The sequence below is a fragment of the Marmota monax genome, unplaced genomic scaffold, assembly GCF_021218885.2.
Source record: "Marmota monax isolate L192 unplaced genomic scaffold, Marmota_monax_Labrador192_F-V1.1 WCK01_AAM20220418_F8-fsc00041, whole genome shotgun sequence".
NCBI classification, from domain to species: domain Eukaryota; kingdom Metazoa; phylum Chordata; class Mammalia; order Rodentia; family Sciuridae; genus Marmota; species Marmota monax.
In genome coordinates this window covers 14,386,752-14,407,249 of record NW_026695238.1, presented here as the reverse complement: position 1 = coordinate 14,407,249, position 20,498 = coordinate 14,386,752, and the positions used below count along the sequence as shown (strand labels likewise).

The following is a 20,498-nucleotide window of genomic DNA, read 5'->3' as shown; positions in this document are numbered from 1 at the left end:
ACTGATTCCCATCCTCAGTTGTTAACAGCATTCACTTCAACACCCTCCTGCTTCTCTCTGCTCCATATCTTTCTCTTGCCCAGGAGAAATGACTTAAATTTCTCTCTAATAAAACTTTAATTGGCTTTTAGCCTCATGGCTCCCCAAAGACCCAAAATGCTAGCACATCCACTGATGTGCTTCCATCTAAGCTGGCTTTACCTCCCTCATTCTGCATCTTTTCCAACAGAGGAATGATTCTTCCAACTTTAAGTTGACTTCCATCTGAGGTTTTCTTAAAGGAACCAAACTTCGAATGATTCTTCCAACTTTAAGTTGACTTCCATCTGAGGTTTTCTTAAAGGAAACAAACTTCACATCTAACTGTGATGTGACCATTTCAATCCCAGAGACATGGTGTCAACTGAAACCAGATTGGTGTTTCTTTACCTGCCTTCTAAAGACAAGCTAATACATTAGATCTGCAAACAGTGAAAAAGGTGATAAGCTATCTTAGAGGGCTACATAGAAAATGGCCTCTAAACATGGAGAGTTTGACTAGATGAGTTATATCACATTCTGAATCTGCCACATACATTAAGTACTTATCGAATCTCGTTATGCTCCAGGTCTCTTAAAGATCCAGCCCACTGCATGGGTGAAAAGGAAAAAATTAAAGTGGTGCTTCCCCAAAGGCCAGCCCTCTTTCTCAATTCATTTGCTGTGATCTAGAAATAGCAGAATCACAGAGTGATCACTGCAAGGAAAGGAAGACAGATAGTTTAATGACGACTGAATTAGTATTTACAGACGGCATCATTTCTAAGATCCATAAAGTCACTAGGAAAATGAACAATGCATCGCTCAAAAACAGCTAATGTTTGAAGCTGATGTTGTTTCTATCTTGATAGAAAATTGTTTCTCCTTAATAAGGTAACAAACTGTAGCTCTGAATGCAAATCAGGCTAATGTGGATGCCTCTAATCAAGTTATATAGACATGCATAAGTCATATTGGTTTTGCTGCCAACTTGGCAAATTTGAAGGCTTTACAATGACTGCTGTGGAGAAAGAGGACTCAGGCATGACACAGGAGAGTACCTGGTCAATCCTTCTTTGGTTTCAAAGAAGAGAAGGAAGGAGACTCTTCTGCAGAACCATTGCAAACACAAGACTCTGTTCTGGGTCTGAACTAGAGACAAGCAAAAAAAAGTTACATGAGGACATCTTTTCAAATCCAACCATAAATATACCAGTCATAAAATGTAAACCAGAAAAAAAAAAAGTAGTTATAAAGAAGTCACAAAAGGGAATGGTCATACATTTTCTGGGAAGAAATAAGTAAAGGCTTACTCTAAAATGGTCCCCAATGTGCAGTGGCATATTACCTGTAATCCCAGTGGCTTAGAAGGCTGAGGTGGGAGGATTCCAAGTATAAAGCCAGCCTCAGCAACTTAGTGAGACCTGTCTCAAAAATAAAAAACAAAAAAGGGCTGGGGATGTAGCTCAGGGGTAAAGTGTTTCTGGGTTCAATCCCCAGTAATATCCCCCCTCAAAAAAAACCCAAAAAGGTCCCTAGTAAGACCCACCCTTCATGTCCTTATAGAATCCCTACCCATTGAGCACATGCAGGACCATGACTTGCTTCTAACCAACAGAATACAGCACAGATGATGGTGTGTTACTTCCATGGTTGGGTTACACAGGATTCTAACTTCCACTTTGACAACTGAGTCTCTCTCTTGCAGGATCTGATGAAGCATCAGCTGCAGGAAGGCCTATGTAGAGAACAGCTAAAGGCAGCATCCACTCAAAGGTGAGCAAGAAGCCAAGTTCTAGTCCAACAGCCTACAATGACCTGACTCTGGTCACTAACTACCAAAGCTTAGTAGCAGATCTTTCCCCAGTCGTGCCTTCAGATGACCAATGCTCTGACTGCAGCACTGTGAGGAACACTGAAGGACTTCTGCAGGAGGACAATGTGATACTCATCACTTCCAGAGACAATAGGCTTCAAGCAGAGGGCCTGGATGAGCCACATCCCAATTCCTGCCTCACAGAAACTGTGAGAAAATAAATGTGCTGTTTTAAGCCACCAAGTCTGTGGCAATTTGTTACACGGTGATAGAAAAGTAATATTTTTCTAAAATGAAAGTTGACACTGGAAGAATGGGAGGCATTTTCTCAGGAGGAGCGGGGAGCTGGGTGGCATTTATGGCAGAAGAGAGGAAGCTCAGGCACACAAAGGGTAGAAGAAGTGAGTGTTTAGGGATACTTAAGTCCAGTTTGCACTCCTGAGATTTTAGTGGCAGGTTCAAGAGCAAGAGGCTCTGGTGAACAAGGGCAGCCAGAGAGCTGTTAAAGCTCATCACTACCACCAGGGGATCTGAGGACCTCTGCAAGAGGACAATGTGAAAATCACCGCTTCCAGAGACAACAGGCTTCAAAAAATAGTCTGGAAAATGCCCATAGTGGAATGCTAGACCTTATTTTATTTTAATAAATAATAAATTTATTTCTCATGGTTCTGGAGGCTGAGAAGGCCAAGATCAATGTGTAGACAGATTTGGTGTCTGGTAAGGACTCCTTCCTGGTTCACAGATGGCCATCTCTCACTGGGTCCTCACGTGACGGAAGGAGTAAGGGAGTCACAGGTGTCTCTTTTATGAGGTCAGTAGCCCCATTCATAGGGACCACACTTCTTAATACCATTATATTGTGTAGGCCTTATTCTTTTTAATAAACTTTCCCTTCCATTACCTAATTTGATTTATGCAAGAACCTGTGAAGTAGTTGAGGCGAGTATTTATTACAAAGGTTTTTTTTATAAATAAAGAAAATGAAGGCAAGGATGACTGGCAAAAGTGCCTGTTCAGTCCTTTTTTTTTTTTCCTACTAAGAGATTTGACACATTTTATTGGAACCCTCATCCCTGGTAGAGAAGTGAACAGGGCTAGTCAGACAGGTTTGGATTCTGGTCCCGCTGCACCAGGGTGGGCCCAACGAGCATTCATACCTGGAACAGAAGGTACAATGTGGCCTGAGTGAACTGCAGAGACAGGGCCAGAGGAGCATTGAGATAGGTGGGCAGCAGTGAGCATCAGAGTCAAGCCTATCAAGTTCACTTTCAACTACTGTTTATGGCTCCAGCAAAGGAATCAGAGCTAAGGGGCACTAAAAACTGAGGAACAAAGAGGAGAGACCTCACTGTGGAGACAGCTTTCATTCAGGGGACTAGAGAAAGGGTGTGCAGGGTAGAAATCAGATTCCACTTAAAGGGACAGGGTAACACACTCACTTTTTAGTGTTTTGGAGGCTACTATTTTGTTTAATTGGCATTACTGAAAACCATGGAGAGTTTTCTATTGTAAAATGTTAAATAAGATCTGTCCTTAATGATAGTCCTTTTATATCCAGAGTGGGGCAGCTAGCAGTTTCCTCCAGAAAAGAGCCACATGGCCCAGTTTTTATGCAATAGGTTGAGCTAGAATCTTCAACAGCTTTTTGAAAATCTCTGCAGATTACGACCATCATTACTCCAAGTCTATCAATCAGGCAATGATTTCCCTTGGCATGTTGCTGCATGACTTGAAAAGCCTCACCAATAGTTCTCAAAGGAGGATGGGAATTACATAGAGCAATCCAAAGAGGAATGAGTGCCAACAAGATGAATCTGCAGGCACATGTAATTCTGTAAAGTGGCACAAAAAGGGTCCCTAACAAAGGGAAAAGTACACAAAACTTTAAGGTCAAATGCCAAATTGCAAAAAAGGTTTTATTACTAATTGAATAAACCTGGATCATGCCAACCAGGAGGAGGAAAAAGGAAGTATTGACTACAGGGCCTTCCCTTCCTGGAGTCTGAAGGCCTGAATCTAACTTTACAACCAGCCAGCCTCTGAATTGCAGGAAGAATTAAGTGGGGATGCCCTTGCAGAGCTGATTCACAGGGTTCTGTGAATCTGTTCAATAAATATCAAATCAAACTTTTCCAGGCAACTGTTACAAAGTAATAATGAAAATAAAGGAGAGAGGAGTCTTCCCTAAATAAAGGCTGATATTCAATTCATATGAGAATTAGTCTTTTTAATGAAAATAATCTCCAATCACCTTGTTCCTTTAATACACCCAACACAGCCGGGTGCAGTGGCACACTCCTTTCATCTTTCTTCTTGGTGTTATACAAGGCTCTTAAAATCTCCACCACAATTAGCTTCCAAATGTCCACCTCTGCCCCTGAGCTTTCAAATCTCCAAGTAAGATCTCATTTTACAGGATGATGATCACTTCAGGCAGTTCTGATCATAGTCCATCTACCTGACAATCTCGCTGATGTCCCACAGCTTTAATCAATAATATTCAGAAAGGTACTCTCACCATCCCTCCTATGGGTCTATACTTCTATAAACCAATCACCTACTAATTGTCACAACCAGATTGTCCCTACTACACTCAAGTTCAACATGCAATCAGAACCTGAATTCATAGCCTTCCTCATCCTAAGTCTTTGTTTTTTCACTTAAGAATGTCAGCACCCAAGCAGTTCCTAACTAGAAATCATGTCGCACTCATTCTTGAATTCTTCTCTTAAGTATTATATCTGATTTTCCATTGAACTTGGTCAATCCTGCCTGGGCTTCTATTTTCAGAGACATAAAGTAGTGCAATGTCCACTTGCAAATGAAAACCTTGAAGTAAAGAAGAAAAGTGATGTGTCCAAGTTCATATAGAAAGCAAATAGCAGAGTAGAACCAGAGCTCATTCACATCACCTTTCACCACACAGATCTCCCCATCAGCTATGAGATTTGTCCCAATTTGCAAAATGGCTTACTAAGGAAAGTGACTTATTGGCTCATATAACTGGAAGTCCAAAACTAGGAAGGCTTCAGGGTCAGTTGATCCAGGGCTCTCATAGCTGTAGGGGCCCAGAATTTCCTTAGTCCTCACTCTTCTACTCATATTACTTAACAAGTCATATGATAGCTGTCAACAGTAATTAGGGATAAATGCTTCCTTACTTGTATCCATTAGGAAACTAAGTCCAGAATTCAAGTAGGATTCACCTTGACTGGATTGCTTTCGAACAGAGTCTCTGGAAAGAGGCAATGATATAAAGCTCCAATGTTTAAAAAAAAAAAAAAGTGGCTAACTACATGTAGTTAAATAAAATAAAATACAATCATAAGGGCTTGACAATCACAAGTGGCTAGTGGTTACAGTACTGGACAGTATAGATTAGAACACTCTCATTGATGCATAAAGTGCTATTGGCATAAGGCAACTAAGTTTGCCAAGAAATTTATATATGGCAATGAGAAGTCCTAGCTCTGCTGCTAGAGTCACCTTCATCCAAAGTTCAAGGAATCTGAGGAAGCAGCAGATATCCAATGAAAATCTGGGTAAATACAGGAAAGTGAAAAGAGGAAACAAACTAGACAGACGTGAACAATGCCCAAAAAGAAATTAAATTGAAAAGGCATGAGTTACCCTTTTAAAAATATAACCTATAACCTATTGTTATGGATACAGGTATTTTTCTTTTATGAACTCTCTAGCCTCCTGAGCCACTGGGATTACAGGAGTGCACAACTGTGCCTGGCCACAGTGGCATTTATTTTACAGATTTTTTTTCAATTATTCATTTTTTGCCTAGGATCGATATCTATCTCTCTCTCTCTCTCTCTCTCTCTCTCTCTCTCTCTCTCTCTCTCTCTCTCTCTCTTTGTGATGCTGGGGATTGAACCCAGGGCCTTGTGCATGAGAGGTAAGCACTCTACCAACTGAGTTATATCCCCAGCCCTTAAAGTATTTTTAGGAACAACTACATTTATAATAAATTTTCTATCACTTTTTAAAATCAAAACAACATAACTGTTCTTTAGAGCTCCTGATCAGCAAGAAAAGCCAATGTTATCACAGTTGAATGATATCATTTGCAACAAAATGAATTCAAATTCACCATGCAATCTAACTAAAAGCAAATTTACCATTTTCATCAAGTGTTATGATATATCTGCAAAAAAAATACAGTGCCCCACAAGGAGCCACTAGGGATCAAACATTGCATGTCAATAAGAACAAATGATCTTTCAGGGACTGTCCAGTGGGCGATGATTTCTATGGCAATGAAACACAATGTATAACAGATATGACACTGAGTTCATTCATACTTGTTGTTAGCATGGACTGGCTTGACCTGGAACGTACCAGAGAGGAAGATTTGTGGGTGGACTGGGAAAAAAGTCCAAGGGTAACTGAAGTCTCGTGATTACAGGAAGGGAAATAAGAAGAAAATTATGCCATCACTCAGAAGTTGTTCTTCCCACCAGGTACGGTAGAACATGCCTGCAATCACAGCAGCTCGAGAGGCTAAGGCAGGAGGATCACAAGTTCAAAGCCAGTCTCTGCAAAAGTGAGGGGCTAAGCAACTCAGTGAGATCCTGTCTCCAAATAAAATATAAAATAGGGCTGGGGATGTGGCTCAGTGGTCAAGTGCCCCTGAGTTCAATCCTCAGTAGGAAGGAAGGAAGGAAGGAAGGAAGGAAGGAAGGAAGGAAGGAAGCAAGCTGTTCTTCCCTCTTCATTTCTAGTAACCCCAATCGACTATAAATATAAATCATCAGGGAGCCAAGTATGAAGCTAAAAGATCTCAGAGACCTCCAGTTTTCACTGGCCTCTGAGGAGAAGGACGGGTACTCTAGTGACAGACATGTTAAAGGCCTAGGAGCCCCTATTTCCAGACAACGAGACAAACAAGGTTTGTGAAAGATTATTTTGTTTTAAATTTCTATTCCAATACTCATGTGCTAAAAGTGCTAGAAGACAGATGACAGGCACCTATGCCAGGGCCTGAGAAGGCTAGTGGGACAGAGCACATTCTATCAAAGATGTTATTTGTAATGGTAGAAAAATGTTCTGCAACCCAAGTCCCCAAGTCTGCTGCTGTGTCAAAGAGCAACAGGCAAATAGGCAGGAATGACTCCAGGAGAGGGAAAAAAAAAAAAAATTGAAAAGGAGGTAGTAGAAAGGACAGTCTGAAAAAGTGTTCGGCAATCTCCAGTGACATTTCAATAAAGATCAGATGTAATTATTATTCTGTCAAGACTTTTTATGCTTCATCATGATTTTCTATTTCTGTTACTCCTCTCTACTAATCAAGTATTTATATGTCCTTAAAAAATCTCATTCCAAAAACTCTTACATTCTTCAAAAAGCTACAAAAAATTACCATATGACCCAGCAATTCTACTCCTCTGTATACAAGTATAAAAAGAATTTGAGGGCTGGGGATATAGCTCAGTTGATAGAGTACTTCCCTCGCATGCACAAGGTCCTGGGTTCAATCACCAGCACCATCAAAAAAAAAAAAAATCAGAAACAGGGAGTCAAACAAATACTCTCATACTGATGTCTATTTCAGCACGATTCACTATTCAATATCCAATAAGATAGAAACAACTCAAGTTCTTATCAGCATGGGTAGATACACAAAATAAGGTATACACCAGATGGATTATCACTCACCCACTAACAGGAATGGCATTCGGATACTTGTTACAACACAGTTGCACCTCAAAAACAATATGGTAAGTGAAATAAACTACACACAAAAAGACAATCCACGTGTGGTTTCACTTATACATAATATCTGGAATAGGCCAATCTGTACAGAGAGGAAGTAGATTGTGATTATCAGGAAATGAACACAAGGGGAAATGAGTTGGTTAATGGTTATAATTTCTGTTTTTATATATATATAAAGCAGAAGCTACTTACAATAAGTAAAAATAGCCAAATAAATTTATATTAAAAATTGGACAAGTCGTGAGCTAGTGTAAAACAAATGAAAGACAAAATGAAAAGGGTATGATCACAGATGCAGAGGAAATTAAATAACTGAAGATACTCTATAAAAGTCACTTCTAATACATTACAATATGTAGTTACAGTGCACGATTCTTCCTGGAAAGCATGAATCATCAAAATTAATCAAGAAGAGAAAGAAAATAGAAATCAATAGTCATTAGAAATTGAGAAAGTTGCCGACAACAACAACAAAAAAAAACCCTAGCCCATGCTTCAAAAATGAGTTCTTTAAATGATTCACTCACAGAATACTCAATCCTCAATGCTATTTTAACTATTTCAAAGTAATGAGTAAAAAGGTTCCCTACTTATTCTTATAAAGTTAATACAGCCTAATAGCAAAACAAAGATAGCACACAACAAAAAACTACAGACCAATCACATTTTTATTATAAATCCAAAAATCATAAACAAATTAGTAGCAAACCTAACTGAGGTACACATTGAAACATGTTACATACCCTGGCCAAATGAGGGTCCTGGCCATATGAGGGATAGAAACATTATTCAACAGTAGATGCCATCATATTATTAAGTCAAAGAGGAGAAATAACATATTGGAACATGTTCAAAGGGCACTTGAAAAAAGTTCAGTATCCATTCCCAACAGAAACTTTTAGTAAACAAGAGGACACTGGGTTAACTGGGTCTCAAACCCTCAGCATTGTGCTTGAGGGTTTAATCCTGGAAGCATTCCCATTCACACTGAAAAAGGTAGTCACTACTATTATTCAATACAGTTCTTAAAAGTGGTAGCCAATGAAATAAAGTCATAAATAAGAGGTACAAAATTAGAAAGGAAGAGGCAAAATTATCTTGCAGACAAAATTATTTTACCTCAGGACATCAAAACAACCAAGTGCAAGAGCATAAAAGTGTCTTGAGTTCAAAAACATTTGAGAATCACTGGTTCAAATTATTTGCTTCCTTACAAGTGACAATGAGAATTTTCTTGAATCTACATTCAAGAATTTTCTTGGATATTTAATTATCTCAGTGATTAGCACTAAGATCAGAAAAGGGGTTGTTTAAAGTTAAAAAGCATTACACATCATAAGACAGAATCTGAAAAGGATTCTCATTCATAAATATGTTCAGGCCTACAAGTATGGACCACAGGAAACCTTAAGATAGGCTAAAGTCTTATCTTTCATGCTTCACAGTATTTCTGACTCTCAAATCATCCTTGCTAACAAGGAGAGTCTATGGAGAGGAGGCGATCTGCAGTTCACATGCTGTGAAGTACAGGAAGAAAGGATCACAGGTTAGTGGTCCAGCCAGAAACCCTGAAGGTGCTGCACTTGATCAGAGATGAGATGGGTATAAATGACTTAATGAAATCCACACTAGAAGTTATCCAATACAGAGGACTCCCTGTGGGTTGAGATAAGACAACTTTATTCGTAAGTAACTATAATCATTATTAACCTTCCCACAGCCAAACAAAGCAACTCTGGAGTCAGCTGTAGGGAAAAGAAGGGAAATGGGAGTAGCAGACATCTGCAGAAAGGGTGTCTTGAAAAGGTCCTTGGGAACTGGGGGTAGAGAGATACACAAGCTGCCTGGCACAGCAAGGAGGGAGTAACAAGGATTATTTTTGTATGATCCATGCCATAAATGCTGGGTGAATAAACAAACAAATAGTAGCCGTAAGGAGCACTGGCTGTAACGGGTAAGAGACATAGCAGTGCTAATGCAAGAATCCCAAGCCATTCATGTACACAACTCATCACAGGCTAACAATTAAATCCTTAATATTATTGAAAATATATTTTCTCACATAATCTTTTAGCTAGAAGCTTTTCACCCAATTTGTCCCAATTTGGGGGAGCAGTGTGGGGGAACCCCAACCTTCACTTTCTGCCCAGGCTCTTTCCACGGCCCAGGATACCACTGACTGAATGCATGCTCTGCGCCAGGTAAAAGAGCGAGTAAAATATCTGCAGACAATTTACAGCAGAAAGAGGATCATCAAGTAAGAGTAGAGAGAAAAAACTTATAATTCATAATAGGAAAGATAAAATTATATATAGTTTATCAATGCATTACTTCAAATTGACTAGAATGGGAAGATTTGTGTGTAAGATAAATGATGACATTTTATGACAGTATGTTATGTACAGCCTCATTCTGTTTGACTTTCACAATATGTTCATAAAAACAATCTTTAGGGTTGGGGTTGTGGCTCAGTGGTAGAGCACTTGCCTACCACTTGTGAGGCACTGGGAAGGGGAGGGGAGGGGGAGGGGAGGAGAGGGGGAGGAGGGGGAGGGGAGGGGGAGGAGGGGGAGGGGAGGGGATGAGAGGGGAGGGGAGGGGAGGGGAGGGGGGAAGGAAGGGAGGGGAGAGGGGAGAGGGGAGGAAGGGGAAGGGAGGAGGGGAGGAGAGGGGAAGGAGGAAAGGAGCGAGAGAAGGAGGGAGGGAAGGAAGAAAGGAGGGAGGGAAGGGGAAGGGAGGAAGGGAAGAAGGGAGGAAGGGAGGGAGGGAGGAAGGAAGGAAGGAAGGAAGGAAATAAAGGCATGTGTCCACCTATAATTAAAACAATATTATTTTAAAAATACAATCTTTAGCCAAAACACTTGAAGGTTTCATTATTTTCCCCAAGAATTTCACTTTCCCTACTATTATTCAAATAATTTAAAAATCTTTATTCAATATTTCCTTTACTGACACTATGTATAAAACATTGAGGGTTTTTTGTTTGGTTGGTTCTGGGGACTGAGCTAAGTTTGTTTTGGTTATAAGATACCTTACTCCTGAGCTATCCCCAGCCCTTTTGATGATTGATTGATTGATTGATTGATTGATTGATTGATTGATTGACTGAGACAGGGTCTTGTTAGGTTGCTGCAGGCCTCAATAAGTTGCTCAGGCTGGCCTCAAACTTTGTGATCCTTTTGTCTCAGGTGATCCTCCTGAGTGAATGTGCACCACCACACCTGGCCACACATTGCATTTTTAATGGAAAATAAAATTGAATGAAAGTAATTACTAGAAAAAATACTCTACCAAAAATAGTAGTCCTATCCATGCTAGTTTTGAACAATAATCAGGAATGCTTTTTAGAATGCTCTGAAGTCAAAGACCAGGGATGCACAATGCCAGTTCTTAAAATCTACACCCAAACTGAAGAACTTGGCAGTATTTCTCTTTCAGTAATGCAATGGTATTTTCTCACCTAGTTTTTTTTTAATTTTGAAATTTTTTAAATACACTGAAAAATTGAGAGTGACATAACCAACACCCATTGATTCACCAAGTGTTAACATTTTGCTACATTTGTCAGCATTTTCTCTCAATTCATATAAGCACATGGGCACACAGTTTTGTTTCTCCTTCTTTCTGAAATAAAAAATTTCAAAACAAGTTCAAGACAGCATACTTCACCCCAAACACTTTAACTAGAATCTCCTAAGAATAAGGACATTCTACCATATATCTGTAATTTATTCTTGCACTTAAGAAAAATAACAGTAATTGCAAAATATCATTTAATATTCAATTTAAAATTAAATTTCCTTAGTAGAAGTTATCATATATTTTCCTCAATCCAGGATTTTATCAAGGTTTATACATTATTTTTGGTTATATCCCTTTTGGGCTTTCTTCCCCTAGAAAAAGCTTCCCTTGCTTTTTGTTTTTCATGACATTGGATTTATCTTATTATTCTTCCCCTGGTGTCATTAAACTTGTTCTAGTTTCTCTGTATTTCTGGTATACTAGACATAGGGGGTTCGAGGCTTGATAGAGGTAGAACATTTTGGTATAAATGTTTCACATGTGATGGCTGGGGTTGTAACTAGCATGTGTGAGGCACTGGGTTCGATCCTCAGATTTAAAAATATATATATATATATATATATATATATATATATATATATCACACATATATACACAAAGGTATTGTGTCCATCTACAACCAAAAATAATAATTATAAAAAAAAAAAAAAAGAATGTCAGGCTGTTCTACTACTAAGCTTGTCTACCTGGTTAAAGAGGTGACCACCAAATCTGCCTACTAAAAAAGGACATTTTGCTCAGTAAAATTAATTAGTAAGTCAACTATGGCACAATACTTTGAATCCATTAAATATCTTACTCCTGATGAGCCTTCCTGGTTTTTAGTGTCCACTGATGATCTTGGATTGATTCAATAGTTACACTGTGGACTGGACACTATGAAATGTTTGACCTGTGCTGTGTGTACTGCTTACCAGGAGAGAGAGCATAGTGACTAAGAGGACAAGTCTGAGACTGGTCCTAAGGCAGCTCAACCTGGCTACATAAGAGAATTGTTGGAACTCTGGAGAGCTTTTTTCCAAAATACCAATGCTAATCCCTATCTCAGATCAACTAGAATTAGAATTTCTGGAGTGGTATCCAGGCATTGATAGTTTTTAAAAGCTACTAGGTGATTCTAAAGTGCACCTGCCAACTATGAAACTTTTCTTTTTCTTGGGAAGAAAAACTATTAGTTTTTATCTAAGATAGATACTATCAATATTCCTAAAATGGAGAGTAGGTATACTATAAGAATTAACTAATTAAATTTATTGAAGAATAATGACAAAATCCTCAGGGCCTAGCACATAGCAAATGCTCAATATCAGTGATCAACATGTATATAAATATTTACCAAAATATATCCATGTGAGTATGCATGCATATATGTACCTGACAAAACAACTTCAAAAAGATATCAAACTACAGTTGATATAACTGCATGAAATAAAAATAAGCAAAAGCTTCTGACACAGATTTTTAAACATCCCTCTCACAGATTAAGTGCAAAAATAATAAGTAGTACTTAGGAGGCAAGGCAGGAAGATCACAAGTGCAAAGGCAACCTGCACAACATAGCAAGACTCTACAAACAAACAAACAAAAGTTTATGAAAGAAAGAACAATAAGTAAGTTTTTATATACACAGACTTTGTATACACATCTTTCTTTCAAAACACACAAGAAAATATTTACAGATATCGGCCATGTAATATATAAAGGGTCAATAAATTATCAAGAATTAAGCATACAGACCATTTTTAACCATAACACAATAAACTAAACATTAACAAAAAAAAATTAGCAAAAAAGTTAGAAAATAGCCTGGGGCTAGAGATGTGGCTCAGCAGTAGAGCGCTCGCCTAGCATGTGTGAGGCGCTCGGTTTGATCCTTCGCACCATATAAAAATAAATAAATAAAATAAAGGATGGGGGCTGGGGTTGTGGCTCAGTGGTAGAGCACTTGCCTAGCATGTGTGAGGCCCTGGGTTCGATTTTCAGCACCACATATAAATAATTAAAGATCCAATGACAACTAAAGAATATTAATAAAAAATAAAGGTATTGTGTCCAACTACAATGGAAGGAAGGAAGGAAGGAAGGAGGGAAGGAAGGAAGGAGGGAAGGAGGGAAGGAGGGAGGGAGGGAGGGAGGGAGGGAGGGAGGAAGGAAGAAAATAGCCTTAATAAACAACTAACCTAGTTTGTCATAAAGGACATAAAAGATTTAAATGTTTTATACATCAAATATTTAAGAGTAACATTTAAGTTACTTATAGGTTAACATTTATTAATAAGTATTGTTATTTTATTAAATTAACTTGATATTAATATAATAATAAATACTTTAATATGACCTGTGCTGTATTTACTGCTTACCAGGAGAGAGAGCATAATGACTACTTAGACGTCTATTATATAATAAATTACTGAATAACAAAAATGCTGCATTATCACAATCTATGAAATATAACTAAAGATATATTTAGAAGGATGTTTATAGCTTTAAAAATGTAAATAAGGAAACAAGAAAAGTTAAATACAATAGGCTAGGGGCTGGGGTTGTGGCTCAGCAGTAGAGCACTCTCCTCGAATGTGCAGGACCCTGGTTCGATCCCCAGCACCACATAAAAATAAATAAGTGAAGTAAAGGTATTATGTCCAACAATAGCTAAAAAATAAATATTAAAAAAATACAATAGGCTAAGTATTAAACTCAAAACACTGGGATAAAAGCAAAGCTCCCCAAAATTAGGAATTAAATAATAAAGAGCAAATACTGATGATATAGAGAACACCATCATCAACAATAAATAAATAAATGTAACAGCCAAAAAACTTATTCTTTGTAAAGATTAATAAGATAGAACTTTGGCAAGCAAGAGTTAGCAAAAATTTAAAAAGAGAGGAGAAAAAAGATTAATAAAGAATGGAAAAGGATGAAAAAGTACCAACACAGAGATATTTTTTAATAATAAAAGAATATTAAATAGTATTAGAACTACCTATACGCTAATAAATTTGAATGCCAAAATTGGCACAAGAAAAAATATAAAACTTGAACAGACCAATTAGTGTGAGAGAGATTAAAACAGCAAAGATCTTGCCTACTGAAAAACAGCAGGTGCAAGCTGTTTTACAATATGTTTTACCAAATTTTAAGGAACAGTTAATTCCTGTTTTATACAAACTGTTCTAGAAAAATACAGACGTCAAAAACCAATGTTATGGTTTAGACGTGGGGTTTCCCTCAAGAGCTCATATGTGAAATAATGTAAGAATATTTAGAGCTGAAATGATTAGGTTATGAGAACCTAAACTTAAATTGGCGGATTGATCCACTGATATGGATTAACTGGGTAACTGGAGGCAGGCAGGATGTGGCTGGAGGAAGTAGGAGGTAGAGTGACAGGGGTTTATATTTTGTCCCTGGTAAGAGGAGCTCTCTGGGGCTGGGGTTGTGGCTCAAGTGGTAGCGCGCTCGCCTGGCATGCGTGCGGCCCGGGTTCGATCCTCAGCACCACATACAAACAAAGATGTTGTGTCCGCCGAAAACTAAAAAATAAATATTAAAATTCTCAAAAAAAAAAAAAAAAAAAAAAGAGGAGCTCTCTGCTTCTTGTCACCACGTCCTCAGCTGTTTTCCTCTGCTCTGCCTTTCCACCACATTCTGCCTCACCTTGGGCCCATAGCAATGGAGCAGGCCATCTATGGACTGAGATCTCTGAAACCATGAGTGCCAAATAAGCTTTTCCTCCTTTACATTGTTCTTGTCATGTCTTTCTGGTCACAATGACAAAAAAATGACTAAAACAACAGATGAGGGTATTTCATGAAGCTATTATAATTTTGATTCTAAATATTGGATAACAAGAAAATCTGAGATCCATTCTAATGTGACACAAAAATTCTACACTCCAAAGCACATAAATGAATCAAATAGTATATTTAAAACATAATAACACATCAGGATTCAGTAGGATTTCTTCTAGGAATTCAAGGATGGTTCAGCATCAGAGAGAGAGGAAAGGAGACCAGATGAGAATCTCAATCAATGAAGAATAAGCATCATGAAGTTCATCAAAAAACACACTGTAGACTTAATGAAAGACGACATGAGGAGATGTAAAAACAGAAACACACATAAGTATATGGTTAATGTTGTCACTTCAAAAATAAAAATTTTTGTTCTGTGACAGACACTGCAGACAAAGTTAATAGAAAAATGATTGACAGAATAGGAGAAAATAATCTGTTATATCTAAATTGAAACAGAGTTCATTACAAAAAAAAATAATAAATTCCTGCAAATCAACAAAAACCTAACCCTGACAAAACATTGAGAAAATGATATGACTAGGCAATTTATTTTCAATCACAGAAATTTGAAAACTGGAAAATCTTACTTTTCTGTAGGGGTGTGATGATGTAAGCAGCCTCATTCATTGCTAGTGGGAGTGAAAACTGTGAAATCATTCTGGAGTGAATAAAAGCCTCAGTTAATAAATAACACCTCTGTTTGCTTTGTCTTCTGTGCATATATTTCCTTGGAGACTTCATGGGCTAGTCTGGCATAAGACTAGGGTCTTAGGATATCACAGGTTCTGACCAGCTATCTCTATCTAATATGACTACAATATCTACCTAGTTTAAAAGACAAGGAAGCAAAAATCCCCACTACAGTCTTTTCTAAAAGGAATCTGAACAAGACTTTGCTTATTTTTTTTTAAGTCAGATTTTTAAAGACTGGCACAAAACAATGATCAAAAATTGTGGCTGATGTAAACTGATAGACACTTAATTTTTAATATAATTACTGAAACAAACTGTCTTCTAGTTGTATTAATCATCATTATACAGAGTAGGAGCTAGCAAAAGAAGAAACTAAGCTCTGAGAAAGAAAGAAAAATTCAGCTCTGAGGTTCAAAACACAATCTGGATAAGGGGTTCTTAGGGTTTCAATAACCCCTAACTATCACACTACAATAATCACCTGAGTCTGCTTTTTCTCAGCCAAAGGGGAATAAGGAAAGAGAACTTAAGGAAACCTAGGTACTAAAACAGACTGTCTTGGAGGATAACCTTAAGGGAGGAAAAAAGGGGGGTTTACCTGACTCCTAGTGATGACTTGGGAAGGCCCTGACAGAAGTACTAAGAGCTGGATTCAAATCTCAGGAGGGATTAAAAATTCCACATGGAGCTGGACACAGTGGCTCACACCTATAATCCCAGCAGCTCGGAGGCTGAGGCAGGAGGATCGTGAATTCAAAGCAACTTACCGAGGCCCTAAGCAACTCAGTGAGACCCCATCTCTAAATAAAATATTAAAAAGGGGGCTAGGGATGTGTCTCAAAAGTTAAGTACCTCTATGTTCAATTTTCAGTACCAAAAAAAAAAAAAAAAATCCACATGGAGCCTCCTCTCCAGAAAACAGCAGAAGCTGCCAGATACAAAACTGGAAGAGTCATCAACCTCATACTTCAAACCTATGCTCACTCATCAGGTACTGGCAGAGGCTTGTCTCTAGACCAGAAAATCGAGAAAGATCTCTGGCAGGCCCTATTGGAGTAGGGGCAGAAAACGTACATCATAGCCTGATGATGTCATGCTCACAAGATTCAGAGGCCAAAACCATTCTTATGATTATTGGTGATGAAAGGTGCAGAGATTCAGTATTATTTGGCTATGATGATTTTTATCCTTTGGCACTTGCAAACCAGGAAACTCTTATCCAAACAATTTTGAAGCCCCTGATACATTTCATACCAGGGGAACCTGACAGCAGTCTTTATATATAGACAACAGATTTCTATGTTAACAACAAAGCTGGTGCTTGAAGGCAGCAAAAGCTCAGTCTCAAGACACTGTGGGCCTGGACTTTCAAGAGGTCCCAGGTCTTCAGCTCGCTTGCCCAATGGCTCAGGATGATGTGTACTCCTGCTCTCTCCCTGAAGAAAACTCCTATGTGGGTCTGAGAGGCTCAGGGAACTTTCCTTTTAACACAACGATGGATACTTTCTGCAGGCAACTGGGGCTCTGGTGCCCACACCAGAGAAACTGATGCTAATTATAAAGATAGGAAAGTTTCCTGGGCAAATAGGAAGAAATCATGCATACACATGCAGTACCATTTGCTTTGAGTAAAGAAACATTATATTAAAACTAAAAAACAAACAAACAAAAAAAAACCCACTTTCGAACACAAGCATGAACTAGGCTTAAAAATATATTTGCAAGTACAATATAAAGCAAAGAATCTTTCTAGAAGTCTAAGGAAAAGTTTATGGTATTCTTAAGGTTACGGTTTGTTTCAATAACAAATTTCAAAACCTTAAATGGTGCAAAAAGTACCAATATCTTAACTGTAACCAGATTTTATATTATTCTGAGCAAGAGAAGTTGGTTAAAATACCCTTAAAAACACAGTGATTTTTAAAAGAGCAAATTGCAATTTTCCTAAATATCAAGAGTGCAAGAAATGAGAAACAGCCATGTGGTTTCACAAACTCTCTATTTAGAGGCTAGCAGGAAAAAGAAATCTGTACCAGATACTGAGGAAGGATGAAGGCTGTTCCTTCGGTCAGTGCTACTAAGGAAGCAATATAAATAATAATGGGTAGGAAGAATGGACAAAAAATAAGGGAAAAAAAGCATACATCCAGTGAACTTGTAAAGCACTCAATGCTTATTTACCTGTCAGAGGGAGGGAGGAGAATTACAACACAAAACACCTCAAAAATGGGTCTGGCATCAGGGTTTCCCAAAGGGCAAAGTGAACTGTTAGCACCCAACCCAGACATCAATCCTGTTCTCACTTACATCCATCAGTATTTTCTCACCCTTGCACTTGTACTAATTGTTAATAAGAAACTAAGGTGAATCTTATTCACTGAACTTGGAGCCCAGGGGAAAAGAGGCTGCTGAGATCTGTCAAGCACAACCTCCAGGGCTAGGCTTCGGCAAAGTAGCTTAAAGCCAAACACTCAATGTGTTTTAAAGTATTTCTTTGCCTGGCTCTGTCCTGTCATTCTCTCTCCTTTGTGATCTTACTGACTTGACTATTTAGGGTCCTGGTTACTTCCCTCTCTTCTCATTAAAAAGACAAGAGAACTGACACTGCCATGACAATACACATGCACATTAAGCAGGGTAGCACAGGACTTGACCATTTTTAAAGAAGAAAGCAAAACACTAGAAGAATGAAACTTCAAGGAATTAAGCATCCAAATGAAATTAGCTGAACCCTGAACAGTGAAACCACTAGTTATCTAAGCAAAACCAAGAGGAACTACTATAAAATAAGAGGAACATGGATACCCTAAAGTCAGTGGACCTGGGGTGGCAGGCAGGTGGCAGTGACAATTCTTGAAGTTGGAAAGTCATTTTGAATGAGTAGTACTTGCCACCAAAAAGGATGCATGCTTTCAGAACATGCTCCCTGGCCCAGCTCACTACCCCATGAGCAGTGGAGAAAAACAGGGTCATCCTTTACAGTCAGTTCCTAAAATCACCTCCAGCTTTCTTCAGGATGCAGTGGGCTTGCTCGCCAGTTCCTATCACAAGTTGTCTACTGAACATCCTCCTTTAGTAATCTTCTGGCATCCCTTCTAGCCTTTCTTGGGGACTGTGCCAGAGACTTCTGCCTGATAACAAAGCCCATCATCTAATCAGCCAGGCTAGGTCAGTATTGCTAAATCTTCTCCATTTCAGAGTACACAGAGGTATTAATTTGTCTAGAAAATACACTCCCTCTACTTAGAGCCTCTTAGAAACCTATAGTTTGGAATACTCAACTTGTCAATGCACCTTACTCATCAGTTCTCTAAAGTAGGCAGGGCCTTTGGGTACAACACTTCATCTGTGTGTTTGCAACTGCTTTTTTCCTGCATAGCTTAGATGTTAATCAAAGAAAATAAGAATGGCTTTCTTAAAGGCTTAGAATCAAAATGTTTTCAAAAGATAATCTGCTCATAAAATTTAGGGTGACCTATGCCCACCACAAATGACAAAATAATTTTTAAAGGTAATGAAAAATCCTACTAAAGTCCTTTTTTATAAGAATTTTAAGGCTGGTTTAATTCTGGCTGGGGATGCAGCTTAGTGGCAAAGTGCTTACCTGGCATGTACAAGGCCCTGGGTTCAATAACCCCCCAAAAACGACAGGAAGGGGAAGGAGGAAGTAGGGAGAGGAGGATGAAGGAAGGAATGAATTGTAACTCTGTTCACAACCACCACAGGGTGGGAGATCTGAAGGTAACTATTGACACAACTCAAAGCCCATTAGGAAAATGGCCACAGCAACCACTGCTCACAGGAACCGCTAGGCAGAACTTCAGTCCCCTTTCTTACCACCAGCAGCTAAAAACTTGTCAGACAGCTAAAAGCTGCCACAGGTCAGTCACTGGGAATATATTAACTGTGCTGTGTGACTTCTTCTGTCACAGAGAGAGAATTCCAATATTTAATCATTCACAAAACAGAATGTCAGGCAGTAGTCCAGGACTCACCCTTGTCCTGAGCGTGAACTGAGAGTTTCTCAACACCATCAATCAGCACATTTTGTGTGTCTCCATGTCCATCTTCTGAGTCACTGTCACCAAATTGAGCCTCTATAATGACATCAGGACTATCATTATAGCCTTTCAAGGCCTGCTGTGGGAGGTGGTGTCCACAGAGCTCCTCGGGAAGATCAGACTCGTAGGCAGCTTCTGTTTCTTTGTCATTGCTCTCTGGCTTAATTACCTGAAGAAAGAGAAAAACTCTGTGGAGTAGTTTTTTTTCTTTTCTAAGGAGAAAAACTATACATTCAGAAGCTGACAGCATTAGACATTCACCACACAGTTTGAAAAAGAGCTCTTATTTCCCAGGTGTACAAACTACCATGTGAGATAATCCCTCCAGCAATGCCAGGTTGATACTCAGCTCTTCAAGATACCCTGAATCAAGACTATATCCACTTCTCATTCTCCTGATCTACACTTTCATCCCTTCTCTCCCAAAGGTCTTGAATGCCAGAAAGTATCATGCTGCTTCTTAAGAGTTCATCCTATAGAACGAATCAGCATGTTCGAAAATGATAAGAGAATTCAACAAAGAATATGACTGTATTCCCAAGTGAAACCACTAGAATACAAAATGAAAGGGGAGAGGGGACAAAATTATATATGAACCAGAGTCCACAAAATGTTCTCATTAAAATATAAAGTCTTGGGCTGCAGCTGTAGTTCACTGGCAGAGCATGTGCTAGGCCCTGGGTTCGATCCTTAGCACCATATACAGATAAAATAAAGGCATTCTGTTCATCTACAACTACAAAAAAAAATTTTAAATATGAAGTCTTGTTTCTCCATTTTGAGGCTCAAATTGGTATA

At 38.6% G+C, this 20,498-nt stretch overlaps 1 protein-coding gene across 8 annotated transcripts in view; it reads right to left on the bottom strand.

The window, feature by feature from the left end:
* Positions 1-20,498, bottom strand: part of Dis3l2 (DIS3 like 3'-5' exoribonuclease 2) — a 335,522-nt gene that overhangs the window by 201,922 nt on the left and 113,102 nt on the right. For all 8 annotated transcript variants that reach the window (XR_009226292.1, XM_046439665.2, XM_046439664.2 and 5 more), the window contains one exon: positions 19,635-19,869. Coding sequence is in view for 7 of the 8 variants with exons in the window: in XM_046439665.2 (XP_046295621.1) it covers positions 19,635-19,869 (235 nt within the window). In the remaining variant the exon portion in view is untranslated. The remainder of the gene's footprint in view (positions 1-19,634; positions 19,870-20,498) is intronic.